Consider the following 27719-nt stretch of genomic DNA (forward strand, 5'->3'; position numbering starts at 1 on the left):
GTCTGCATCTCCCTTAATTCTTAACCCTTAAATAAATAATCCTTTCTTCTTCCCACATCCCTTCCCCCCCCCCCGTCGCCTTTTTTTTTTTTTTTTTTCTCTCTCCGGGGAGTGCGAGTATTAGTTTCAAGGTTTTTCTTCAGTGTGCGTGTTTAAAGATTTTCAGTGTCTCAGTTTTCAATCATTTTTTTTTATTTATTTATTTTCTTTTTATTTATTTATTTATTTGTTTTTCTTTTTTTTTATCAATGTTCATCCTGCATTTTTGTCGTGTTTTCCTCCCGCATCTTTCTTTAACTGTGCATCAATGCCTCTCTGCATCCACTTGACGTCCTTTCCCGCACCTGTGTTCACTTAGCACCCTTTCTCGCGCCTCTGTTCACTTTGCACCTTTCATATTCTACGTCCAATTTTTCTAGCACTCCTTCTAGCGCCTCTGTGTTCATTCTGTATCTTTTCTCGCCCTCTATGCCCACTTGACGCCCTTTCCCGCCCCTGTATTCACTTAGCACCCTTTGTCTCGCCGCAGCTGACCGATGTCAGCCTGCAAGGGTCGACCCGCGCCGAGGAGATGGCGGCTGCGCTCACCCGCACCAGCCTGCGCTTCTCGTTCCAAGACGGGCGCGTGGAGGAGTTGTGCGCCGCGCCCACCGAGGACATTTGGGTGCTCAACCTGAAGCGAGGCGTGCTGTCAGCCTTCCAGACTTCCCTCACGCGGCCCGGCTCAGAGGTACTGTGTTGTAATGCTTGTAGTGGTTCTTGTTGTTGTTGCTGTTATTGTTGCTGTTGTTAGTGGTGGTGGTGGTGAAGAGAGTGTAATGAGGGTTCCGCCCCGCCCACAGGAGGTGCAGGAGACAGACGTGCAGGGCGTGTGTCTGACGCACTACGACAACAAGCTGGAGGGCGACCTGCTCACCGTCACCAAGCAGAAGGACCTCTCCTCGTGCACCAAGCGACCTGACTTCACCTCCTACCTCGCCTCCGCCTCCTCCTCCTACAACACAGACTCGCCCGTACAGAGCTGGCCCCTGCTGGACAGCACCAGCGGCTGCCGCCAGATTGTGGAGGGCGGCATCCTAACCGAGTCCTCCTGTGAGGAGACCCACACCTTCCGCCCCTTCTCCGGACAGACTGGTGGCGCCTCCACCACGGCCACCTCCCGCCTCAGGCTGGTGAGCCGCGACGGCCCTGTGCCGACCTCCACAGAGCAGCAGTTCACCAGGAGGACCCCAGTGTTCGAGACCCTCACCGGCGCCTCGCCCCACAGCCAGGCCGAGGCTGTCACCGCTCTCCTCACTCACCTCGATGAAGTCTCCAGCCAGGAAGTCCGGCCCGAAGCCCCGGCGCTCTTCTCCAGGCTGGTCATCGCCCTGCGCGGCCTCGATTACCCGGTGCTGTCCAAGGTGTACGCCGACACCACGAATACGCACTCCCGCAAGTTCCTAGTGGACGCCATGCCGCTGGTGGGCACCGCCGCTGCCGCCGCCGTCGTCAGGGACATGTACACCAACGGCGACCTGAGCCAGGAGGAGGCCGACGCCTGGTTCACCTCCCTCACCTTCCTCAAGAACCCGACCTCAGACATGTTCACCGCCATTGCTGTAAGTACTGAATGTTGTTCACCGCCATTGCTGTAAGTACTGAATGTTGTTTGGCTGACGAGCGCGTGTCCCGCAGATCGGCACGCTCCGGCACGCCTCGCCCCACGCACTAACCCTTTCCCTCCGCCCACAGCCCATGCTGGAGCGCGACCCGAGCCAGAGCGCCATGCTGGGCACCTCAGCGCTCGTCAACACCTTCTGCAAGATCAACAGTCGCTGTGGCGAGGACTCCGGCGTGCAGCAGGTGATGCGCCGCGTGGAGGCCCAGCTGGGCTCAGGCTGCCGCGCCCTCAATGAACAACAAAAGGTCAAGATCCTGGTAGCTCTGAGGGCCCTGGGCAACGCCGGCCGCTGGGTGAACGCTAAGCAGGTGCTGGAGCGATGCTACACCGAGAACAACGACATGGAGGTGCGCGTGGCGGCCATCGAGGCCTGGAGGCACACGCCCTGCGAATACGACCGCGCTAACCTGCTGGCCGCCTACCAGGACGAGGAGCAGGACTCAGAGGTACGCATCGCAGCCTACCTGTCCGTCATGACCTGCCCGACCCCCGCTGTGGTGGCCGCCGTCAAGGACCGTCTTACCTCCGAGGGCGTCAACCAGGTGGGATCCTTCGTGTGGACGCACCTCACCAACCTGCAGGAGTCTGCCGCGCCCGGCAAGGAGTGGGCGCGCGTCCTACTGGGGGAGGAGCTGCTCGCCAACAAGTTCAACACTCAGGCGCTCAGGTTCTCACGCAACTACGAGTCTTCTTTCTTCATGAACGAACTGAACGTGGGCGCCTCCGTGGAGAGCAACGTGATCTTCTCCAGCAAGTCGTTCCTGCCACGCTCCGGAATGCTCAACCTCACCATGGACTTGTTCGGCGAGTCCGTCAACTTGTTCGAGGTGGGCGGCCGCATCGAGGGCTTCGAGTCCTACCTGGAGCGCCTCTTCGGCCCCGACGGCCACTTCCCCGAGGAAACCGTCGCCGCCGCCCTCAGGGGTCTGCGCCAACAGAAGCGTGAAACCGAAGCCACCACGTTGGAACAGTTCCTGGAGGAGGCCACCGACGAACCCCGCGGCTCCTACTACCTCCGCCTCTTCGGTAACGACGTGCACTACCGCCACTTCCGCGGCCTGGGCAGCAGCGACGAAACCACGACCAGCCCCTTCGCCCTCCTGATGGAGCTGGCGCGCGGCGGCAAGGTGGATTACACCAAGTCCTACCAGCTGCTGGACACCCACTACTCCGTGCCCACCGTGACAGGCCTGCCGCTCACCCTGGGCGCCCAGAGCACGGCCACGGTGGCTCTCAGGATGGACGGCTCCTTCAGCATCCAAAGCCTCACCAACGTTGACATCCAAGGACACCTCCGTCCCTCGGCGGCCGTGCACGTGGACGGCGTGATGGTAGTGGACGCCCACGTGACACGCGCGGGCGTGAAGGTATCCTCCACCATGCACACCTCCACCTCTCTGGAAGGCAAGGTGCGCGTCAGCGGCGGCACGCTGGTGGACGTGGCCTTCGACACCCCCAAGGAGCGCACCGAGTTCATCGACATGGAGACCAAGTACTTCTACGTGCGCGACGACAAGGACGAGGAGATGCAGAAGGAAGAGCCCGTGATCACCACGTGCGGCTTGGACATAATGGGCATGCAGCTGTGCAAGGAGGTCGCCATTCCCTCCTCGTCTTGCTTCAGCCTGCCCACCACCCTCAAGGCCTACCTCAAGAAGACTGACACCCAGACCGGCTACACCCTCCGTTATACCAAGACTACCAACGAGATCTCCTTGCTGTTCGACTCCCCAGGAGCGCAGAACTCCCGCCGCGTGGCGCTCTCCCTCGAGGCGCACGACAACAAGTTGCTCGCCAGGATGGACTCCTTCTTCATCAAGGCGGAGATGCACGGCGAGTACGTGTGGCAGCACGACAGGAAGTCCGTCAAGACAGAGGTCCAAGTGGGTGAAAATAGGTTGCTGGTGAAGGGCGCCCTGCTCACTGCCTACGGGGAGGTCCTGCAGGTGGAGCCCTCCCTGGAGCTGTCCATGAACGGCGAGGATCTATTCAACACCAAGGCGCTGGTCATCGCCGACACGCAGCAGAACAAGTACTCCCTCCAGGCCTCCTTCTACCACCCCTTAATGAGGGAACCCATCTCCTTGAAGGGTGAGTGTATGTGTGTGTGTGTGTGTGTGTGTGTGTGTGTGTGTGTGTGTGTGTGTGTGTGTGTGTGTGTGTGTGTGTGTGTGTGTGTGTGTGTGTGTGTGTGTGTGTATGTGTGTGTGTGTGTGTGTTTGGTACAGGTATCGCACTAGATACACTTATCCGATCAGCGAAGTTGAGCAACGCTGGATCTGATTAGTACTTGGATGGGTGAACGCCTGGGAACACTGGATGTTGCTGCCACCTAACCTAACTAACGTGTGTGCATGTATGTGTGTGTGTGTATGTGTGTGTGTGTTTGTTTGTGTGTCTTCCTTCCTTCCTACTCTCCTCTCACCTCCGCGTCTCCTCTCACCAGCTACCTTCGAGAAGCACCAGGAGGGCGACGCCACAACCTACTCCGTCAGGATGAACGTGGACGACCGGCAAATCTCCCTGGAATATGATGGCACTATTTCCCCAAGTGACATGAACACCAAGTTCGTCATGAGGTACGGCCCCATTGACTTCCTGGCAGAAGAGACCTGGTCACACACGTACGAGAACGGCGTCAGGAACATCAAGGGCACAATAGCTTCAAGTAGTGAGCATCTCGGATTCAACACGAAGTCCGAGAGCGAGTTGACCTTGGCGCCAAACGCTATTCTGTTCAAGTCTAAGGTTGAACAAGTCATTAGATTTGAGCCGCTAGTCCAGACACTCCTCATCGACCTCCAGCGTGACCCAGGGACCTCCCTCACTGCAGTCATTGATCTGGACTCTACTAACACGAAGTTCATCGCCAATGCTGACTTGAGAAAAGCCAACCCCGGTCATTACACTGGCCTGGTAAGTCACTCACTTGCTCACTCACTCTTCTTCCTCTTCCCCCTTCCTGCCATGATATCTCCTTTTGTTTTCTTCCTCGTATTATCTTTCTTTCACTTACTCCCTCACTCACCCTATTCTTCCTCTTTCCTCATCCTTCCATGACTCCTTCTTAGCTTCCTACCTCTTGTCATCTTTCTCTATAATCTATCCGTTTTCTTCTCTCCCTTTCCTTCTCTCATGTACGTGTAGGCCTAATGGTTTCTTGCACCAACACTTGCGTTCTTGTGGATGCTGTGAAATAAAAAAAACTGACAAGGCCTCGTTTCCTCCCATACAGGTACAAGCCAAGACTGACACGCCAATGACTGGAAAAATGACCCTGATTGACGCCAGTGCCTCCATGAAGGACAACTCTCAGCCTGGCACCTTCAATGTCAACGCCGAGGTTTCTGCCGCCATCCCGATGACCACAGTGACTTTGACCTCCGAGATGTACGGCGACCGCCAGCAAGGGAAAATCAACTTACAGACTCAGATTGGCGACAAGGAATTCGGTCTGAGAATGGAAGCCACTCCCTCGTCCCTCCTGATTGATGCTAACGTTGTGAAGCATGTTGTTGTGAACGCTAAGGTGAGGACTGTGTGTGTGTGTGTGTGTGTGTGTGTGTGTGTGTGTGTGTGTGTGTGTGTGTGTTCGCCTCCTGTCCTTCTTTTATGTTTTATTGTTATGACTCTCTCTCTCTCTCTCTCTCTCTCTCTCTCTCTCTCTCTCTCTCTCTCTCTCTCTCTCTCTCTCTCTCTCTCTCTCTCTCTCTCTCTCTCTCTCTTGCCATAAAGGACTGCCACACACTCCTCCTCCTCCTTCTTCAGTCACATCCCTTCACACTTCGTACCAGTAAAAGTGTAAGCCTTCCCGCCCTCACCCCGCTCCCTGTACCCGCAGATCAACCCTCAGGGGCAGGAGAAGACCCTGCTCGTTAACGTGGAATGGGACAAGACCCTGAACCCCGACAACACCTTCAAGATCGAAGGAAAAATCCAACCTGGAGCCATCTCAGCGGAGTTCAGGTGTGTGTGTGTGTGTGTGTGTGTGTGTGTGTGGTGATGATACGAATATATGCATATATTACATTACGAACACGACTCTATCACACACACACACACACACACACACACACACACACACACACACACACACATACACACTAACAAGTGTTTGGCCTTCCACAGATTCCTGGACAAGCAGTTCTCTGCCGCTGGACGGCTGATGAGAGAGGGCGTGGAGGTAGAGGCCAACTGGTCCCCCAGCCAGCGCGTGGCGGCCACGCTGCGCTACTCACTGGACGCCGCCCCGTCCCTCACGGCAGCCGTGGACACCACCTTCCCGGGCTGGGAGAAGCAAAGCGTGGACATCACCACCTCACTCCAGGACAACGAAATTACCTGCCGCGCCTCCGCCACGTGGAAGAACAGCCAGCAGGCGACCCTCTCTGTGAAGGGCCGCTTACAGCCCAGCGGCTCCGTGCACGCTGAGGTCATGTTCACCAGCACTGTAGCTGACCTGGAGCGCCTCTCCCTTAGCTTTGACCACGAGATGGCCGGCGCCGCCATAACCTCTAGCCTGCAGGGTGTCTGGAACCACCATGAACTGAACGGTTCCCTGCAGCTGGCGCCCAGCGACTCTGGTGTGGACGGCCTAGCCACCTTCATCTCTCCCTTCACGCAACCTTTCAAAGCAGTTCTGGCCCACACGCTGCAGGACGCGTCCCAGGACACCACGCTGCTGGTCTCCTACGGCAGCACAGAGCTGGTGCACCTGACCAGCGCGGGGCGCCTCAGCCTGGCCCCGGGGCAGCACGACGTGGATCTCGCCCTCAAGCTGAGGACGCAGTTGGAGGTGGTGCCGGATATGGAGGCCACCGTCAAGTACACGATGGACGGCGCGGCGCTCAGCCTGCAGGTGGACGGCAAGGCGGGCCAGCGCAAGATGATGCTCAGCGTGACGGGTCAGCACACCGTGACGGGCGACACCACCAACGTGTCTGGCGAGCTGAGGTTCCTGACGCCCTTCACACAGCCGCTCACAGCCTCGCTCTCCCACACCCACGACAGCCGCCGCTTCACCTCTCAGTTCGAGGTGACCCGCATCTGGTCCACGTACAGCTTCGGCTCCCTCAAGATGCACGCCGAGGGACACATGCTGTCCCAGAACGACATCAACCTGTCTGCCTACATCAGCAGCCCCGAGACCAAGGGATCCTTCTCCTTCACGCACAAGATTGAGAACAACAACCTGACCACCTCAGCCAAGGTGTACGCCAACAGGGAGCTGCTCTCTGTCTCTGTGACAGGCACACTGGACGCCGCCGCACGCCTCCTCAGCCTGGAGGGAGACGTCACCTCGTCCTTCGAGGAGCTGGAAATGAAGGTGAAGGTGGACAGTAGGACAGACGGCAACACACAGAACACACAAGTAACCGTGGCCCGCGGCGCCCACCAGGCCACCCTCACCCATTCCTTCACCGCCACCGACGCCCTCAACTGGGAGAGCGTGCTCACCCTCAACGAACACTACACGCTGCGGAACAAGATGGCGCGCGTGGGGGAGGAATACCAGCACGAGACTGATCTCGCGTGGCCCGACCAGCGCCTGGCCCTCCACGGCCGCCTCACGCCTGTGCTCACCGCCTCCTCACGCAAGCTGGACGCCCACCTGGCCTTGGCCACGCCCTGGGAGTGTCTCCGCGACGTTAAGATCGATCTGCACTCCGAGCAGCAGACCGCAGGAGAGACCAGAATCTCCGCCGAAGTGGAGTACAAGCCGGGAAGCAAGATCCTTCTGTCCACCAGGAACAATTACAGCCACGAAGGACAGTTGTTCTCCGCGGCGACTTTAACCACCCCCTTCTGGCAGCCGCTGGGCTACAGCCTCACTCTCACCCTGCGGCCAGAGAAGACCGCCGTGCTGGTGCTCACCCGAGGCCAGGTCGAGACCACTGTGCGTCTAGCAGGCGACTACCACCACGACCGCGCCAACATCTCCCTCGGCCTCACCACGCCTTCCCTCCAACATCCGCTGGAAATTGAGGCGTCCTACGTCATCAACAGTCCAGCAGTGAGCGTGGCCGTAGCCGCCACTTACCACGGCAAGTACGAGGCAAAGGTGACCCTCTCCGGCAGCGCAACCAACGCCACGTGCGAGCTTGACCTGTGGGAGTCGTACATGGACGGCTCCTCCTGGACCCCCGTGCACCACTTTGAGGGACGCTGGCAGCACCAGCTGCAGGCGATGCCCTTCAACGTGAACGGCAAGGTGATGATTGACTCTGCCACCTACCAGGCAGCCGCCACGCTGGAGCAGACAGCTTTCACCAGCACCGTGGTGCTGGACGGCAGGGAGGGAAGCCTGGCGGCCACGTGGCTCCTGCAGCCCACCAACACTAATCTCAGCCTCGCCTTCCAGTCCCCCGTGCACATCATCCAGGACTTCAATGTGGTCGTGGCCTATGACGTGGCCGCCCTGCAGGGCCAGGCCAAGGTGAAGTACGGCAGCCAGGAGGTGGACCTGCGCGCCAAGATGGAGGACCAGACCTTCGTGTTCGAGGGCAAGACGCCCTTCGCCGGCTGGGAGGTGCTGGGCGCGTCCTTCTTCGCCTCTGGCACCGCGATCAACGCCCACGTACTGCGCAACGAACGCAAGATTGAGGTGACGGGCACGCAGCATCTGCGCCCCGCCAAGGGCAAGGTGGAGCTGGTGGTGACCACGCCCTACCAGGGATACGAGACCGTCGCCTTCGACGCTTCCTACAACTTCCTCGGCGAGAACAAGACCATCAAGTTCAAGGCAGTGTACGGCACGGCCGAGTTCTTCGCCAAGGGCGTCGTCAAGATGGCCGACCCGCTTACCCCCAAGGTGACCCTTAATATCACCACGCCCTTCGCTGAGCTGCGCACGCTGCGCGCCTCCGCCAACTGGAGCCTGGGCGATGCCACCAAGACCGCTGCCGCCAAGGTGGTGTACAACGAGCAGGAGTTCAATTGGAACCTGGAGGTCTCCCTGGAAGGAAATACGCAGCAGCTCACCTCCAGGGTAACCTCTCCCTTCCCTGGGTGGACCCAGGCCGCCGTGCAGGCCTCCATCTCAGTGGCTGAGTCGCCCTACCAGGTGCGCGTAACCGTGCAAAAGGAGGGAGTGAACCAGGACTTCAGTGGCAGGCTTATGCTGAGCGCCAACACCATCCAGGGCGAGGTGAAGACGCCCATCCCTGGCTGGGAGGTGGTGGCGCTGGACGGCACCTACGCTGCCCGCCACGACTCCTTCTCTGCCGCCATCCGTGCCACGCGCGACAACGACAACTATGAAGTGAACACCGACGTCTCCTTCAGCGCCCTCAACCCCAAGCTGAAGGTGGCGGTGACCACGCCCTTCGCCCAGGCCGCCAGTCTCCAGCTGGAGGTGGAATCAAGGCTCTCAGAACCCCAAAAGATCCTCAAGACAACTTTCTCCAGGAATGAGGTAGTTTATTCCGCCGAAGTAACGTTCAGAGCGGAGAACAAGACTGGCTTCCTTACTGTCAACCTCAGGTCTCCCCTGCCTGGCCTGTCCAGCCTGGAAGTGGAAGGTACGTACGACCTGCGAGGTGACATCAAGAAATCAGAGGTCAACGTGACGAAGGAGGGCGAAAGGCAGCACTTCGCGGTGGCGGCCACGCTAAATGACAACCACGTGGTACTGGACGTGGCCACGCCCTTCCCAGGCTTCCAGGTCATAAAGATGGACGCCGACTACACCAGCAGCGCCCTTGGCCAACACCTCCTTGTCGCTAACTTCGTGAAGGATCGCCAGACTTACAACTTCCAAGGAAGCGTGGAGCTGCGGGGCACTGGTGTTGAGGTGAGGCTGACCACGCCCATCACGCCCATCAGCCGCGTGGTGCTCAATGCTGACTACACGCTGCTCCGCGGCACTGCCCAGGGCTTCATCCACTTTGAGAGAAACGACGACGTGTTTGAGCTTCGCACCCAGTGCCACCTCCAGCCCTCGGCCAGCAGCTTCTCTGTGGCCGTAGTGACGCCCGTGTCTGGCTGGACCAACCTGGCGCTCGACCTCAAGTACAACGCAGAGCCCAACAAGCTGGCAGCCAAGGCGCTCGTGCGGTGCGACGACTTCCAGAAGCAGGTGAGCGTGGAGGCAACGTATGGCGCCGAGCGAGGCAGCGTGACGGTGCGCACCCCCCTGTCAGGCTGGGAGACGCTGGGCGCTGAGTACACGCTGACTGTGACGAGCAGCAGCGAGGCCAAGGCGCTCGTCAAGGTTATCCACAACACCCGAGAGTTTGCCTTCTCTGCCTACGGCCGCTACACGCAGGAGAGCATCACCCTCAAGTTCCAGACGCCCCTCCAGGGATACGAGGAGTCTGTCCTGGATGCCACCATCAACGTGGCCACCAGGAACGTGAGGGGCATGCTGCAGGTGGGCTCCTACGCCTTCTCCACCAACGCCTCCTACGTCATCGGGGACATGCTCCTGGAGGTGACTACGCCTTTCCCCGCCCTCCGCTTCGGTTCCGTGGCCCTCAAGCACGCAGCCAGCCCCGGCAGCCTGCAGGCCTCCGTCACTGTGGTTCATAACAAGGACAACTACTTCCTGGTGGGCGAGGCCAGCGTGGCCCCTCGCGGCTTCCTCGCAGCAATGCAGACCAAGACGCCCATCGCCGCTCTGCCCAACGCAACACTCAAGCTCCAGGCGAACCTCGACAACAAGGCTGAGCTTGTCACCGCTCAATTTACCGCTGGCGAGCGTTCCTACAGCCTGCTGCTGGCCGGGGACCTGCAGGAGAGCCTGGCCGTCGCCAAGGTGGAGATGACCACGCCCTTCATAGGCTGGACCCAAGTCAAATTCGAAACTAAAGTGGACATGACGCAGGATGACAAGACCATTGAAGTGGTGGTGGAGAGAGAAGGTGACGTGAAGGCAATCAGCATCCACGGCAAGCTGATTGGTTCTGACCTCAGCTTCGACCTGAGGACGCCTTTCACAGGGCTCAACCGCCTCAACATGTCCGGCAGCGTCAACCGCGCCAAGAGATCCGTCGCCTTCCAGATGATGAACGACCAGGCCCAGGGTTCCATCTTGGCCAGCTTCAACTGCGTTAAGTTTGAGCTCAAGACACCCTTCGCCAGGATGGAGGAAGTCTCCTTCGAGATCAAGAGGGAGGGTGACACATACGAGGGTATGTGGAAGAGGAATGACAACTACCTCATGCTGCAGATGGTGAAGAACCCGGAGACGAACAAAGTTAACCTGGAGATCAAGAGCGAGCTGCAGGGATGGGAGTTCCTGGCACTGGCAGGCCGCCTTGACCAAAGGACAGTGGAGGCATACGCCAGCGGCCAGATCAACGAGAAGAAGGTAGAACTGAAGATCACAGGCGAGCGCGATGACAACAGAAGGACGAGGCACTACGAGCTCGACCTCAAGACGCCCTACGATGACTACCAGCATGTGACTGGCCAGCTCCGGTTCAGTCCAAGGAGAAGGATGCTCAAGATAGAGTCCAACTCGTCCAATTTTAAGATGGAATTCAAGAGTAGCCGCCGCTTAGGAATGGAACTGCAGATGTTCGTGCCCAACCAGACCCAGAACACCGAACTCAATGTCAACCTGAAACCCGAAGGTGGAAACATCGACTTCACCTCCCGGTTTGAGTTCCTGAGGTCCCTGCACTACAACTACGCACTCACCATGGGAAAGGAGATCGAGATGACGCAACGCATGGAGGTCAACAGCATGGAGATATTCACTATGGAGCTCCGCGCCAACCCAGAAACTGACTTCCTGCACCTCGACATCCACGGTCGCCTGGAGGGGCGCCACACCAACTTCCACATCCACCGTGAGGGCTTCCAGACCTTCAACGTCATCCTCAAGAGAGAGGTGACAGAGAGCGGCCACACCACCACCAAACAGCTCTCTCTGGAAATGACAGGCAACGGAAACCTGCCCCAGCAGGGCATGATCCACGTCACTCTCACCAACAGCTTCGCAGCCGTCCCCCGCACCTCCACCGTGCACATCGAGCTCGATCGCACGTCCTCCCCGAAGCATGTCAAAATTGAGGTGACCCTGCCAGGCAGTAAGCTGTACGTCCTGGACATAAACTACAACATAGACCTAAGGAACCCCAGCGTCGGAGACTTCGAGGTGAGCATCTCGACGCCTGACAGGCAAGCCGCTCCCTGGAAGAACTTCTCGGGCAGGTGGGACATCCAAGACCCACAGCAGGCAATGTTTGAATTTGACCTATCTGGCAGGAAGTACAAGGGGGAGGGCATCATGAGCCCCCTGGTGTCTGACCTGGTGTTCACTGCCGATGGAGAGGAGGAGAAGTTCTTCCTGCAGTGGAGGTTCCTGCGCTCTGGCAACCAAAGGGACTATTATGTGAAGGTCGGTCCCGAGTCCTCCTACAGGATGGCCAAGCTCAAGGGGTCTATCCAAGGCATTCAAAGAGGCAATATAGAAGGAGGCTTCAAGCTTTCATTCCAGCCTGACGAGTTCCACTTCACCACCTCCTGGAACCTTGGCAATGATGGAACCTTCTCCAGCCAGGGTGACTTCACTTACGGCGAGGCCAAGGGCAGCCACCAGCTCATGTTCCACCGCGATGCTGCCAGCAGGTCCGCCACCTTCTCCTTCACCGCCAACTCCAGCCACAGCAGTTACCAGCAGATAGAGTTGAGCGGCAACTACGATGTGCTCAACAAGTTTGTGTTCAACACCCAGCTCACTATCAGAGGCACAAAGAACCGCACCCACAAGATCAACATTGACATCTCTGACCTCAACCCGCGGCGCTCCCGAAACTCCATTGAGGTGGAGCTGAGCTTCCTGCCCCCTGAGTTCCAGAGATTCCAGATGACGCTCAACCACGACTTCCGCAACAACAACAACAAGTACATCAAGGCCGAGGCGGTGATTGGCGAGCGCGAGTCTCACCTCAACGCAGTGTGGAAGCGCAGTGATGACTTCAGCGTCCTGGAAGGCAACCTGGACATTAATTCCATGTTCATTGGTGAGGTCGCCATCGGCATGAAGTACAACGTGGAGAACATCAACGATGCCCTCGCAGAAATCCACTACAAGAGAACCATCGAGGGCGAGCCTGAGAAGAGAGTGAACGCCCGCTGGACACGCAAGAGGACGCCCAATCACCTCGAGACTGAGCTGGTCCTAGACTCCACCTTCGAGAGTTTGCAGAATGCACGCGCCTACGCCACAGCAGACTTCTCTCAGCTGTTCAACCTCAACGCAGGCCTGGACTTCAATGACCAGCACATCACCATTGTCCTCAACGTGAGCTCAGAAGCAGTCGACCTGAACATCACCACGCCATTCGAAGGCTTTGAGAGCATCAAGGGAACCATCAACTACAGTTTGGGAGGCAAGACACAAAGGGTGGTCCTCACTTACGAGCGAGGCTCACAAAAGGCTGACATGGAACTCATCGTGACCAGGAAGAAGAAGAAGAGCGGAAACCTGTCACTCGCGCTCACGACACCATTCGAGGTGTTGCGCAATTTGAAGATCAACGCTAGCTGGGGCAGACGCCAGGCCACCGTGGACTATGTGAGGAATGATGTGCACGTCACCATGACTGGCACCGCGCAGCTCGATGCCGACAAGTCTCAGTTCAACCTCTCATTCACTGCGCCCAGCGGCAAGGCCGTCACCATCGCCGCCGCCTATGACGTGCAGGCTTTCATCGCCGGCAGGGGCTCCAGGCCCATTAAGCTGGCTGGCCTCACCGTTGACATAGGGGACACAAGGGTCATGTTCGAGCTGAAGGGTTTCCGCAGTGATGAGCGACTCTATGTGGAGATTAACAGCGAGACATCCTTCCTGAGGCTGCGCCACCTGCACCTCAAGCTGGACTCAGAACTCAACACGCAGCAGCGCGAGGGAACCTTTGAGTTCAGGCTCAATGACTTTGTCTTCGAGGTGCACAATGAGTTCGTGAGGTACGATGACGGCTATTATATCAAGAGCAGGGTGGAGTCCTCGCTGACGCCACTGCCGGCACTCGTGTTTGGCCTGGGCCGCCGCGGCGACGAGCGCATCTTTACCCTCGGCTATGGAGAAGAGAAGGAGCTCACTTTCTCCATCAAGGCCAAGAATAACTTCCGCAGCGGCTTCAGTGGCTCAGTGGACATCCCCAATTTTGGGTACAACGGCGTGCAGTACGACGTGAACTACAGGTTCCCCAGCAACGATGAGCTGGAGGTGAAGCTTGAGGCGCAGCTTGGCGCCGACGATCACCTCGAGGCAGAGTTTGAGTACAACTCTGACGGCGTGAAGGCGCGCCTCATGTCCCCCTTCACTGGAGAACACAGCGCTCGCGTCCGCCGCTCCATCTCCAGTGACAGCTTCTTCACTGAGGTGGGCTTCGATGACTTCAACCTGAGGCTGCGCGGCGGCTTCAAAGATGGCGACATCAAGCGTGGCATCGTGCTGGAGGCAGACATCCTCGGTCGTCTCTTCCTCTTTAACTACCAGCTGCAGTCTGAGGGCCCACGGTACACGGAGGGTAAGCTGGTGTTGCAGACTCCCTTCCGTGGCTGGGAGAAAATGGGTGGTATGTTCACATTCTCCAATGTCAACAAGCAGGTGGTGATGCGTGCTGAGGTCTTTGTGCCCTTCTTCCTTAACATCCCAAGGATCACAGCGGGTGTCGACCTCGACCACAACAACGACAAGATTGTGGGCCAGGCGACGCTGGATGTGGCAGGAGAACAGTTCCTCCTGAGGACCAACCTTGTGGGCTCCTCTCTGGTCCAGGGCTTCCAGGGCTCCGTCACACTGCAGACACCTTTCCACACCCTCCCCAGCCTCGAGGTAGCCGGCAAGTTCAAGATGCCCTCCATCAGGAACCTGGAGGCTGATCTCAAATTCATCAACATGTATGGCACATACGAAGTTGACCTTTCCTATGAGGTGACTCAGAGCCAGGTAAAGGCCAACGCCACCATCCTGCCAGGCCACCTTATCGGCAACAAGATCTCCCTGCAGCTCGAGTCTCTCTCCCCGACCCAAAAGAAGCTGGAGGTCCGAGTTGATGAGGATTACATCACTGCCGAGTACACGCTGGCGGCCTCCACCTTTACCGTAAACATGGACACGCGTCTTTCCGGAGTGCAACGGCAGCTCTCCATCAGCACCAAGTACTCAACACTGGACGACCTAGAGGGCGCAGTAGTCGCCGTCCTGGGTGAGCAGCGCCACAAGGTGCAAGGAGCCCTCAGCATCGCCGACGGTCGTGTGCGTGGTGGAGTCTTGCTGGACTCTTCTTTCATTGGCGGGGTGCGCAGGCTGGACTTCAACACCTCCATGCCCGGCATGTCCTTCAATCAGGTGACCTTCAGCGTGAGTCTCACGGCCACGCAGACCTATGCCTTCTCCATGGACCTGGACACACGTGCCGGAGTGATGGCCACTGCACAGATTGACACACCCGCCCTGCCCTCCACCTCTGTCAACCTGCAGCTGTCATGGCCCCGCACTGCCCTCACAGTGACCACACCCATGGCCAAGCACACTGCTGCAGTGTCCTGGAGACAGACCCGCAAGATGCCTGCTGATCAGATTGTGAACGTGGAGCTGGACACACCCCTGCTGGGCCAGAGATACGCCCTGCGCATGGTGATGGGCGGCGGCCGCTCCAAGGCCGTGGTGAAGGCTGAGCTGGAGGTAGGTAGCGTGACGCACCATCTGGAAGCAAACACCTACATGGGTGCCACCAGCGGTGGCTTTTCCCTAAGCATCCAGACGCCCTTCATGAACATCCAGAAGGCCGCACTGCAAGGCTCCCTGGACATGTCAGACACCGTGGAGCTCCAGGCCGTGGCCAGCGTGGCAGAAGTCACTAACACCTTCATCTTCATCTACAATGCCAACAAAGGCACACTGCTGGCTGAGGCTGCATCTCCCTACATCCCTACTGGGCTGGTCAAGGCCACGGCTGAGGTGAGTGGTGCCTTGCCCAACCTTGGCTTCCAGGTGGCTCTCATGAATGCCCAGGATGTCATCTCTGGCCGCCTGGACATCAAGGCTCCCTCTACAGATGACATCACTATCCGTGCCACAGTCACCACCCCTCTGGAGTCCTTCAAAACCATGAACGGCCTCATCAAGTACCAGAAGACAGACGTAACCCAGCTCATCATCTCACTGGACCATCCCATCACCTTCAGAGCAGCTGCCAAGTTCGCCAACACCAGCGACAAGTTCACTGGCAACCTCACTGTCAAGACTTCCATCACAAACTTTGAGTACTTGGAGGCAGACCTGGAGATTCCCCTCACTGAGTTCTCGCCACGCGCCACCCTCACCCTGCCCACCGCCAAGTACGGCATTGGTGTCAACTATGCCACTGAAGGCTACCACACTGAGGCGGCAGCAACCATCTACATGGACAACAATACCTATGGCGGCACCCTGGGCTTCAGGAGTAAGGCACCCTACGAACTGGCCTACAAGTACCACATCTTTAACACCAATAGTGCCTTCCACCTACGAACAGACTCTTCCTTCCTCACCCTTCTGATGTAGAGACGCAGCACCCTGCAGTGAATGCTACTCAGCTCACACCCCCAATCAGCCCTTGACAACCTATCTCTAGTCAAAGGTCCTACAACAAGAAGAGATTAATGTGAATACTGTCCCCTTCCTTACGTCCCTCCCCACCGACTCCGACAGCTTCAGTATGCTAATGTTAATTAATCCTAAACCAATGTATATAGACCTAAAACCTGTAGCCCACTATACCACTAGTAGATAATATTAATAAACTTACAAAATAAATTTTGAGTTATGAGGTATTATAACCTACAATACGCACACACACGCACTGGGGAGGAGGAGGAGGAGGAGAAACAATGGTAATATCTGTACAAAAGAGGCAATGACTGACACAATAAAGGAGAGAGTTACACTGCTTGTATCATGACTCACCAGCACTTAAGAGCAGCCTCACTTGTAACACTCCATGCACCATTAGGCAGCTGGAGAGTAAGGCACAAAAAAGTACCTGCATCATCTGCTTTGAAAGTACTTCTAGGAGCAAACTCACAAGTCTGAAAGTCATATCTACATTTCAGAGCAACTTTTGTCTTTCAAAGGAGTTCATCAATATGGCCGCCGATTGTTAGCATTGAGTTATTAGGAAGCTAAAGATTATATAAATCTATGTATGTGGATATTAGGTGTAAGTAGGCAGGTACAGTATATACTTCATAAGGGGCCTGCCACACGTAGGCCTGTCAGCTTCCTGCAGCTCCCCTATGTCCTCACACATTCAACAAGGTGGACTCAAAGGTTTTCCTCAAAGGAAGCACCTTACAGACCCAAGTGTCGCCAGGCTCCGTCTTCCTGAGAAGTGATAGGTGCTCACAAGGACTACTTTCAAAGGCCACAGGTTATCAGTGGGGTTCGGTTCTCATGGGTGCTTTTGCTGCTGATCATGCAAAATCATAGTTAAACTATCACCTGAGTCATGAAAACACCCATGAAGATAAAAAAAAAACTAATGAAGGCATCCAAGACAAGATGTAAATATATAAGAATAAGGTCCAGGTATTACATTCCTGTGACAGGTGAATACCAATTCATTAAACTCAATGAAAAAATAATCATAAAGCTGCTCCTCCACTCATTCCATGTTAACAAGCTACGGTATGTCTCTAAATCATACTCTAAATTAGTCGGGTATGATACACTAAAGGTACAGCATCCCAGGTCCTTAAGTGGCATGGCTAGGTATCTATCAGTGGGGTAAGGAGTCTGAGAATAGGAGCAGAAGGCAAGTAGAGGTCAAGGACATGCTGCTGCAGAGGAATAGATAATGCCTCCTCCCTCCTATAATAAGCCATACAGTGTTAAACCCTGTACCAAGAACCTACTGACCCAAACTATACCCTGCACCATGAGTCTACTCCCCTACCTTGCTGACTACATCAACCAGTTACACTACAATAAACGTGTATTCCTACCACACATCTGGGGCTTTGTTCCTGCCTCTCACTTCATGTTGAAAGCTGCAAAGAGAAAGTAATCCTCAGTGCATGTTAATTAAATACCAGAGCACCAGACAAGCTGAGCTCGTGGAAACAGTAATTCACTACCAATACACAGGTAGTGACTGATGCAAGTTATGTTTAAGGTAGTTAGTGTTAGTAGTGCTCGTCTCACTACTCCCAAGCAAGTTTCACTTCCACCAGTGTTTCATGTACCTTATGTTAGAATCACACTCCCAAATCTGGTCTTCAGAGTTTTGATATACATACTATTGCCCTTTACACTGTACACTCTACTCAGCTAGATATACCCAAGACTGCTACATTCCTCTCAAACTTTTCACAATGTTGATTACTACAATTGGCTTTCTCTCTCCCTGCTTTGTGGAATATGTTGTCACATAACCAACACCAGAACAGTTTTACCAACAGTGGTATTTACCTGTTAATATTTATAATCAATGTGGAGTACAGGATATGGAAGAATGGAGTTTCAGGTATGGAAATAACAAAGAACCATTACATTTTATTATGAAAATGATATGAATTCTCTCATACGACAACCAGTCCTTATTAAACAAGGACAGGAATGTTCTTCACCCACTTACACATATACGTACAAATTCATTCATGGTAGCGCGTGACTATTGGCTAGGTATGAAACAGAAGCTGCTCGTCTCACTGCTCAATTCACAAGCACACAGAGGAGCAGCAATAGTAGTCAGTGAATGAATGCCTCAACTCCGTACAACACAGCAGTGAGTGGAAAAAAAGTGCAAAGGATTTCCTCACTCAAGCGCCTCACAGATCTTCCAGCAGAATACATTAACATGAAAACAAAACTGAATTACATACCATATAAAAAAAAGTCACCACAAACTATGCATCCCATATTTAAAAAAATAATAAAGAATTTACTCAACACCCTGATGGCACCATTATCTCAAATACCCAAGCTGCATGTTGCAACCTTTATACTTGTTTGATTGGTCTCTTCTGCCCAGTCTTGCACCAATGAGTGGGAGAGAGGATGGAGGGGAAGGAATGGGGGAAAGATTTACGTCCATCAACATTTACAATTCGTCGTGCATTTCTTCCACCTCACCTCCGTCATCCTCATCCTCATCCTCCTCCAGCAGTTGCTCATCTTCTTCAGCCTCCTCATACTCTGGCTCCTCCTCCACTGGTTCGTCCACAGCAATGCCCAATGTCTGTCGCATCATCTCCTCCACAGACTTGGAGAAATCAACTGTGTTCCTCAGCATGTAGCCAGAGCGCAGTGTGGCTGTCAGGAGAAGCTTCAGTCAGTATCAAAGCATCACTGCAGACCTAAATCTCTAAATGTACATGTATGACAGATAGATACCAGTGCAAGGAAGTGATGGATTGAGTGAAAAGATAGTATACACCTGTGGCTTTCAACACCAAGAGATGCAGAAAGTATACTAGTTATAGCACAGGAAAAGGTAGAAGGGAACAGGTTAAGATTTTGTCATTACTGGGGAAGGCATTACCTGTGTGGAACATCATCTCAGCAATGTTCTTGGCCCTCTCATCTGCAGGGTCAGACTCCACACGGCGCAGCAATTCCTTGATAAGAGGATGGCGAGGGTTGATTTCCAGGGTCTTCTTCTGGCTCAGGTAGTAGCTGCAAGATGCACAGGTGATGGTTAGATGTGGGAGTTAACTAAGGGTGCAGTAAGAGTAGTTAAAATTTCCTATACATCACCTGTCATCATTTTTGCCACCGAAGGACACGGACAAGGTAACACCGATGATTGACACGCACTCCTTTGTCTAAACATCCCTATTTTAAAACGTGCAGTAAACCAAGCATTTCTACCTAAGCAATTGAAAAAAATATGCAAGGAACTTCAATTTGAGCATCTGTCCTGTATAAATCATAATTAAAACTCCTAAAGTATCTGCTAGAAGTTAATCACAAGTGTAATTTGGAACAATTCCCTTCAATACAACAACGAAATACTAATAACTGAAGAAAGCTCTCCAATACTTACTTGCGCTGGACATCATTAGCTTTGGCATGTGTCTGTGAGGTCACAATTCTCTCCATGTTGCCAGTCCATCCAAACTTAGAGGAGATCAGGGCACACGGGGAGCCTGACAGCCTCTCCCCAACCTCAGCCTTCATGATCTAGAGAACGTGGCTTCGATAATCACCTACCTTCAGAACACCACCTTTCCCTGCCATGCACCCTTTCCACTGCCCCTCTTTACCTCCATGCAAGACTTACTACTACCATATTTAACAGAAGTGGCACAGCATCTAGTTGCTTCTACACTGTCCATCCTCACTTTGCATTGTTACCTGCATTACACCTCAAGATTATATTCTTAATGCTTTGGGGTCTCATCTAATTTTAACAATGGTAAAGCTGAAGTTTCTGAGGGTATTGAAGGGTTTCCATGACTCCAGTGATAATGGATTCTACATAAAAGGGGAAAGAACACCTAACTATATGAGGTCTTTGAAAATAATGCTTGTGAGAACCCAAAGGATTAAGAAAACAAGCTTTTCCTTTATGTCCCCGTCTCAAACGTGTGTCCTTACCTCCGTGCAACAGCAATGATTCCAGCACAGTTACTGACAAACCAGAGCACCATGAGTAAGGAAAGCAAAGACTACCACCCATGCAGAGAAGACTTACTCCCTATGAGAGTCGTGGGTCTTCTGGTGAGCATTAGAGATAGCCAAGCGTTCCATGTTTCCTGTCCACCCAAACATGCTGGCCACGAGGGCACAGGGAGAGTCCGAGAGCCTCTCAGAAACAACAGCCTTGGAGATCTGTGAGGAATTTGCCACAAGAATTATGTTATTCCCACGAATATGCCAAGAGAGTTTGCAGGGATGTTGTTGCCTAGGAATGACAAGAGGTTTTAGTGGATTAGAAGTAAATTACTGACTTAGAAATGCACGAAGACCTTTAGTAGTAAGGTATTGGAATGCTATTGCCTAAGAAATGCAATGTATGTTACAAATGTGGGTACTGCCTCAGGAATGTTAAAGATCTTCAGAAACCTAGGGAGGGATATTAAAAGTCTGAAGTTTTAAACTGACTGGTGAAATCTTCTGTAGTTGTGTTGTGTAGAGTAGCAAGCACCTGACCTTTCATCAAAGCGAGAAATTTAATAAAACCATAATCCATCAGAAACCATTAACACCATGAAGCAGTTATTTGTTAAGATACTTAGCATATATATCAGTACATTAAATAATAAAATTTGCCTGAGAATTATTTAATTTCTTGTGGTAGCAAATACATAAAATGCAATTCAGAGAAATTCTAAAAACTAAGTTTGCATGATCAAAATAAACTTTCCAAACAATACCAAAGTTGATAAAAAATACTATATTCAGATGTTGTCATTACATCAACTGCCTAAAGAAAACTTAAATAGCCATGAAACCTCTGAGTGGAGACAAGACTTGCACTGCATCCCGAAACGCTGGAGACTCACCTCGTCCTTGAGTGCGTCCTCACTCAGCCACTTGGTGAGAGGTTCGAACACCTTCTTCAGCTCCTCCAGGCGCTCCTTGGCTCCCTCACCCTCATCAATGGTCAGACCCTCCTTGGCTACATTCTGGAACTTCTTGCCCTCAAACTCTGGGATGGCGTTGATGGCGTACTCATCGATGGCCTCCGTCAGGAACAGCACCTCGTACCCCTTCTTCAGGAGCCGCTCCACGAAGGGAGAGTTCTCAACCTGAAATGCAGTGGTGGTTCAGATTTGCAGAGATTTTAGTCATCCATAGAACAAATGTCAATCTTAAATTATTAACAGTTCTCTACCCAGACAGTTATAAGCTTAAGATGAACGATAAATTTATTGATCCACATATGAAAAAACAAAAGGAAGACAAAAAAAATAACATTCACAATGAAATTCAGTGTGCATTCACTCATGAACAATTTAGAAGCCCTACACAGCCATAAGAAAATGCCAAAGTATCTCAATATACAACACAATCATTAAGTCTTCAACACAAGCCTTTAACAGATGATAAATACATCACCTTGGGCAGCTAAACTCACCTCAGCCTTGGAAGAACCAGCCATGTAGTAGATGTGTTCCTGCTTCTCCTTCATGCGCTCCACATACTCAGACAGAGAGGTCATCTTGTCCCCAGAGGAGGAGGAGAGGAAGCGCAACAGCTTGGCAAGGCGAGTGCGGTTGGCCGAGTCTTCAATGGTTCCCAGCTTGAGGCTGTGGAAATAAGCTTCAATCAGCCAAGGACTTTTAAGCCTAGAGTGTTATATACTTAAGAAACCACTGCCTCTCCTTCACTACTTAACATAGTATTCAGGAGTTTAGTTAACCAAATGCAAAATTTCTACATGATGCACTGTTGTCAGTTATACTTGACACTGTTATACTTGACACAGTTCTACACTGCATCTCAACTACTGTTAAAATAATCACGAGTTTAATGATCAGCTAAATATTCCCAGTAAATCACAAGATAAATAGAAACACATGGACACTCACTTAGTGGAGTACTCCTTCCAGAACTTCTCATAATCCTCAGGCTCCAGCTTCTTGATCATGTCTAGGGTCTTGCGTACCAGTTTCTTCTTGATCACCTTCAGGAGCTTGTGCTGCTGTAGGTTCTCTCGGGAAACGTTGAGGGGCAGGTCATCCGAGTCCACCACACCGCGCACAAAGTTGAGGTAGTTTGGCATCATGTCCTGTCAGATCAAAGTGGTTCAGTTTTTCTATCTTTAAATGCTCTTGATAACCCTCACATCCGTTCACTACTCTTCCACATGGCACCCATACACACATGTACACTCAGACACTCACCTGGAAGTCGTCGGTGATGAAGACGCGACGCACGTACAGCTTGATGTTGTCTGTGCGTGTGCCATACTTGTTGAAGGACTCGCTGGGCTGCACCTCCGGGATGAACAGCAGGGACTTGAAGGTCACCTCACCCTCGGCAATGAAGTGAGTCTTGGCCAGCGGATCCTTTGAGTCCTTGCTCAAAGTCTTGTAGAATTCGTTGTACTCCTCGTCCTCGATCTCCGCCGGCTTCCTGGTCCAGATGGGCTTGGCGTCATTCACCAGAGTCCAGTCCCATGTTGTTTTGGAGACCTTCTTCGTCTTGGGTTTGTCCTCTTTCTCCTCCTCTACCTTTCCTTCCTCATCTTCCTCCACCTTGTCTTCCTCCACCTCATCCTCATCCAAAGGCTCCTCCACCTCCTCAGTTTTGGACTCCCACAAGTAGATGGGGAAGTTAATGAATTGCGAGTATTTCTTGACCAGAGTCTTCACAGTGTCCACCTCCACAAAGTCATACGCTTCCTCCTTCAGGTGCAGAGACACCGTTGTTCCTGAAACAAAATGTCTTGATGAATCGAAAGGCACAACTCCACACAATGCTGGAGAGGAATAAAGTCCTATCTCAACAGGAAACTAAGGAATTAGTTTCAAGGCACAGCAAAATCTATAACCTGTGCTGGACAAAACATATCAGATTATAAAAAAATTTAAAAACCTCACTGATTAGAATGTGTTGGCAATAGTCACATTAAAATTGAAACTGATAAGCTAACAAACCTTTCAAACTCAATTAGATACATATCTTACAACAATCCTGGATACTTTATACTATTCAGTGTCCTTTAGTCATGCTCTTACATCCTGACCCAAGCCTCTTACTGTGCCCACATCCCACAAACTCGTGTCCCCAAGCCAGTCAGTAACCCACCTCTCTTCAAGGTGTCACCACGAGGGTCCTCCACCACAGAGAACTCAGCAGAATCAGACTCCCAGATGTGCTGCTTGTCTGCGTTGTTCTTGGACGTCACCACCACGCGGTCCGCCACCAGGAAGGCAGAGTAGAAGCCAACACCAAACTGACCAATCAAGTCGTTGGCCTGCAGAAGAGTATTTTGTTAAGAGCTGCAACACTAGTTCCTACTACACTTTACAGCCAATTCTAGTAAAACACCAATACTTTTGTAGTCCCAACTAGATAGAGAATAATGTAGCAACAGTTTAGTGATTAAAAGACCTCCAAATAAAAGACCTGCAAACAATGACCTGTTAACAATATTTGAATGCCCCAGAGTACATACCATTAATAACCACCCTCTCAACCACAACCACACAATGCCAGTAAAATAGCAAGTTATAGTGACTACTACATAGAATAACGTAGCAACACTAAACTAAAACTCCTTCAAACAATGACTGCTGACTAGTGCATTACACCCGAATAAAACCCCAAATTCACAACCATCAACAGCCACCATCCCACACATTACTACACAAAGCCAGTGAAACAACAACATTTACAAAGTCCCTTCTAGATATACAAAATAATGTAGCAACACTAATATAATAAAAAGACCTTTAAACAAAGACTCATGACCCCAATACACATCAGGACGAGAGGCAACCTTCAAACACCACATCCCCAAAATGAGCCAAGCACCCACCTGGTCAGCACTTTCAGAATCCTGCAGCTTGGAGAAGAACTCAGAGGTGCCGGACTTAGCAATGGTGCCCAGGTTGTTCACCAGGTCATTGCGGGTCATGCCAATACCCGTGTCAGTGATGTGCAGGACGTGGTTATCCTGTGTGCAAGGTTCATGGCATTAATAAAGAGCAAGAGCAACAAGATGCTTAAAATTAATAAAGGATAACTAAGATGACATGAAGCTTAAAATCAATAAATTATAAGCCTAAAATCAATAGAGAATGACTACAATAAGATGCTTTAAATTAATAAAGGATGACTAAGATGACATGGAGCTTAAAATCAAAGTATGGCAAAGTTTAAAATCATCAGAGAATGACTACAATAAAATGCTTAAAATCCTCCCAATGTTCAAGGCGTATGTTAATGTTTTATATGTGAATGCAATGCTGTTAAGTAAAGGAAGAGTAGGCAAAGGTTTAAGTCCTCCCTATGACTGCATTTACTGGAAGACGAGATACAGCAGTAAGAGGCGAAGGATATTTCCAGAATTTAAATATATACAAAATACACGGTCACTGATGGTCATGAAATACACTCTTTGCTCCATGGAATGTTAAGTGATGCTGATAAACTTTTTCTCCAACTCTGATGAAAAAGATGCAATTTATCAAACAAACTTCTAATCATCAAAAAATATAAATTCAACTCTTAAATTTGCTCCATAAGTGTTAGAACAGAGCAAACACCTTCCTCACCTTGTCAGCCTTAATTCTGATGACCATTTCAGGGTTGGTGTTAAGCTCCTCCTTGTCAGTGAGGGACAGCAGGCGAATCTTGTCCAGGGCATCTGAGGCATTACTGATCAACTCTCTCAGGAAGATCTGCAAAGTGGTGATAAAACAAAATTCGCACAAGTGAGATGCCACAGCAGCTAAAGACCACTGCTTACTCCTCCAGGGAAGATTACCAAACCATCATCTTTATCAATTGTCAAGCTATACAACCACCTCATCCAAAATTGTCATGCCATGTGTCATCCTATAGTTCCAAGTTATCAAGGTACTTCATCTCATTTCACATTAAGTAAATATTTTAAGTCAAGTCCGACAAGGCAATAAGATTAAGATATGTCAAGTATATTCAAGTCATCAATCTATGCGTCACCAAGTCAAGTCCACCAACAAATCAAGTTAAGGTGAAGACATGCCAGGTTCATTTCAAGTCCTTGTGCTGCGTCATCTCTTATTTCACGTCCAACAAAAGATTAAGCTCTGCCTATGCCGTAATAATGCCAAGTCCAAATCCACCAACAAAAGTTATGCAATCAATATCTTTAGTCCTCCGGCCCACTGACATGAACACACCACCACCAGTGTCTCCTGTGCCAGGCAGGGAAGCTCTCCTCCTTACCTCCTTGTTCCTGTAGAGGGAGTTGATGATCAGCTTCATCATGCGGTTCACCTCGGCCTGGAAAGCGTGCTTCTCGGCCTTCTCCCGAAGCTCTTTCATCTGCAAGGTTTGCAAGAAGTCAGTGGCTGGATGGATGCTTCTATTGCTTCACATTTTAATAGACAGGTGTGTAATTCAATAAATAACAAACTTAATAAATACACAACTAAGGAATACTTGAAAATATGACCATAAACCTAGAAAATACAGAAAACTAGAAAAATTAGATAATACAAATACCAGATTATTATATTAACTCTGAGTCAATTACTGTGGATCTCTGAGTGGATGACAAACCACAACCCAAAACCAGACAGATGAACTGCAAAACCTAACCCAACCTAACCTGACCCGACCCACAAGGACGACAAAAAATATCCAACCCAAGTGGACGAATGAACTTAACCCGACCCAAACCTAACCTGACCCGCACATCCACTTCACCTGTGCCACATTCAGTCCATCCAGCTTGATCGCCTCCTCCTCCCTGGCCACCGCACCATCATCCGTGCGAGATCCTTCCCTCTCTGATCCCAGGTCATTAACTACTGTGGCCTCTCCTCCAGCTGCTTCCTCCTCTTCTGCCCTCACACCTCCTGCTGGGATGGAAGTGGACTTGAGTGGGCAGGGTGGAATAGTAGACAAGGTGGAATAGAGGTTAGCAGGGTAGTTTCTGGGCAGGTGGTGGGGGGGGGAGGGAATACTAGTAATAAGGGTGGTTTTTGGAGGGGTACAGAAAATTAGGGTAGTTTTTTGAGGGGTACAGAGAGATAGGGTGGAGCAGAGGTTATCAGGGTAGTTTCTGGGGCCAATACTAGTAATTAGAGTAGTTTTTTTGGGGGGAACAGAGTTAGGGAGTTTTTTTGAGGGGTACAGAAAGTTAGGGTAGTTTTTTTGAGGGGTACAGAAAGTCATAGTTTTTGAGAGTAGTGATAGTTTAATTTTTTTTTTTTTTTTTAGTTTTTTTTTTTTTTTTTTAGAAGGGATACTGAAAATTAGGGTATCTTTTATGATAGTTTTTCAATGGGTACTGAAAAATAGGGTAGTTTCTAAGGATAGTTTCTAGGGTTTTGAAGGTGTTTATATCAGCAGCCAGGGACGTGTACATGATTTATGGGGCGTAAGGAAACGTTTAAAGGGCACTAGTGGAGAAGTGGGGTCCCAGGAAGGTCAGAGTTGCTAGTTGCGTATTTTCCTTGCAGTGTTACCAGGTCAGGCGAAGATAGGATAGGTTAGAGGCTACTCAGATCTGCCAGACGCGACCCACCCAGCCAGGGACCCCATGTCTCCACTAGTGCCGTTTAAAGTGTTTTTGGTGTACCGAGGTAGATTAAAGCAGTTGGTTTTACGTAATTAGGTATATTGTAGGGTATTCATATAACGATGGAGGTGGTGGTGATGGTGGTTGTGGTGATGGTGGTGGTGGTAATAGTGGGTGGTGGCGGTGTTAATAATAGGTGGTGGTGGTGGTGGTGGTAATAGTGGTGGTGATGGCAGGACAGTAGCAATATTAAGGGCTCTCTCAATAACCAGGTGGCAAAAACACAAATATGAACAAAAAGGCACAAATACCGGTAATCCTAAAATAAAAGCACTTAGCACAAACAAATCACGCCTAAATTTACAAACACAGCTCATGGGAGTGAAATACCATTAAAAAGATCAATAAAAACAAGGACATCAATGAAAATAGTACAAAAATCCTGAATAATTAACGGGTAAACAAAATTACATATCGGGAACAAAATACGCTAAATTACAGTAAATATAACGTATAGCAGCAAGATATTCACCTCCATCAGTACTTAACTTACCAGTGAACAGAAGGGCGAGCAGCAAAAAGCAATACCGGTATCTTATTTGCAACATCTTGTGGTGAATACGCGTGCAGGACGACTAACACCTCCACTAAATCCGGCGTCCGGCGCGGCACTGTCACCGCCACCTCAGCTCCTCCTCAGGTAGGCGTGGCTCCTTCTCTCAACCAATCAGCGCGGACCACGCTCACCGCTGAGCCAATCAGCGAGTAGTTAGTGTGTCTAGCAGAGTAGAGTTGGCTCACTCCCATTGGCTGATTCCTCCCTTCCACCGTTGGTTTTTCTAACGGGTTATCAAACATCTTCTTTTATTAGTTATTTATTTGTTTTTATTGGGGGTTGATATATATTTTCGATGGTGATTTTGTATATTTTA

At 51.5% G+C, this 27719-nt stretch overlaps 2 protein-coding genes across 6 annotated transcripts in view; one reads left to right on the forward strand and one right to left on the reverse strand.

Moving 5' to 3' along the window:
• Positions 1 to 16418, forward strand: part of LOC135092333 (uncharacterized) — a 21780-nt gene extending 5362 nt beyond the window's left edge. The window contains exons 4-10 of one of the 2 annotated variants that reach the window (XM_063990785.1): positions 530 to 730; positions 843 to 1601; positions 1735 to 3754; positions 4110 to 4579; positions 4899 to 5192; positions 5505 to 5629; positions 5792 to 16418. In XM_063990785.1, the coding sequence (XP_063846855.1) occupies positions 530 to 730; positions 843 to 1601; positions 1735 to 3754; positions 4110 to 4579; positions 4899 to 5192; positions 5505 to 5629; positions 5792 to 16166 (14244 nt within the window). In that variant the 3' untranslated portion in view covers positions 16167 to 16418. The other variant, XM_063990786.1, reaches the window with a different exon arrangement.
• A 1724-nt stretch (positions 16419 to 18142) lies between these two features.
• LOC135092335 (endoplasmin homolog) lies at positions 18143 to 27500 on the reverse strand. 4 transcript variants are annotated; one of them, XM_063990790.1, is made up of 13 exons: positions 27341 to 27500; positions 25971 to 26125; positions 25488 to 25586; positions 24833 to 24958; positions 24094 to 24231; positions 23361 to 23529; positions 22454 to 22983; positions 22139 to 22338; positions 21685 to 21856; positions 21110 to 21355; positions 19648 to 19784; positions 19144 to 19277; positions 18143 to 18914 (listed from the first exon to the last, which is right to left on the reverse strand). In XM_063990790.1, the coding sequence occupies exons 1-13, from the start codon at positions 27393 to 27395 to the stop codon at positions 18703 to 18705; spliced, it is 2373 nt and encodes a 790-aa protein (XP_063846860.1). In that variant the 5' UTR covers positions 27396 to 27500; the 3' UTR covers positions 18143 to 18702. The 4 variants fall into 4 exon arrangements, with proteins under 4 accessions (XP_063846860.1, XP_063846858.1, XP_063846862.1 ...); XM_063990788.1 differs by lacking the exon at positions 19648 to 19784 and adding an exon at positions 20299 to 20435; XM_063990792.1 differs by having other exon boundaries at positions 25971 to 26122; positions 27341 to 27486.
• Positions 27501 to 27719: the final 219 nt, after the last annotated feature.

The sequence above is a fragment of the Scylla paramamosain genome, chromosome 39, assembly GCF_035594125.1.
Source record: "Scylla paramamosain isolate STU-SP2022 chromosome 39, ASM3559412v1, whole genome shotgun sequence".
In the NCBI taxonomy this organism is placed as follows: Eukaryota; Metazoa; Arthropoda; class Malacostraca; order Decapoda; family Portunidae; genus Scylla; species Scylla paramamosain.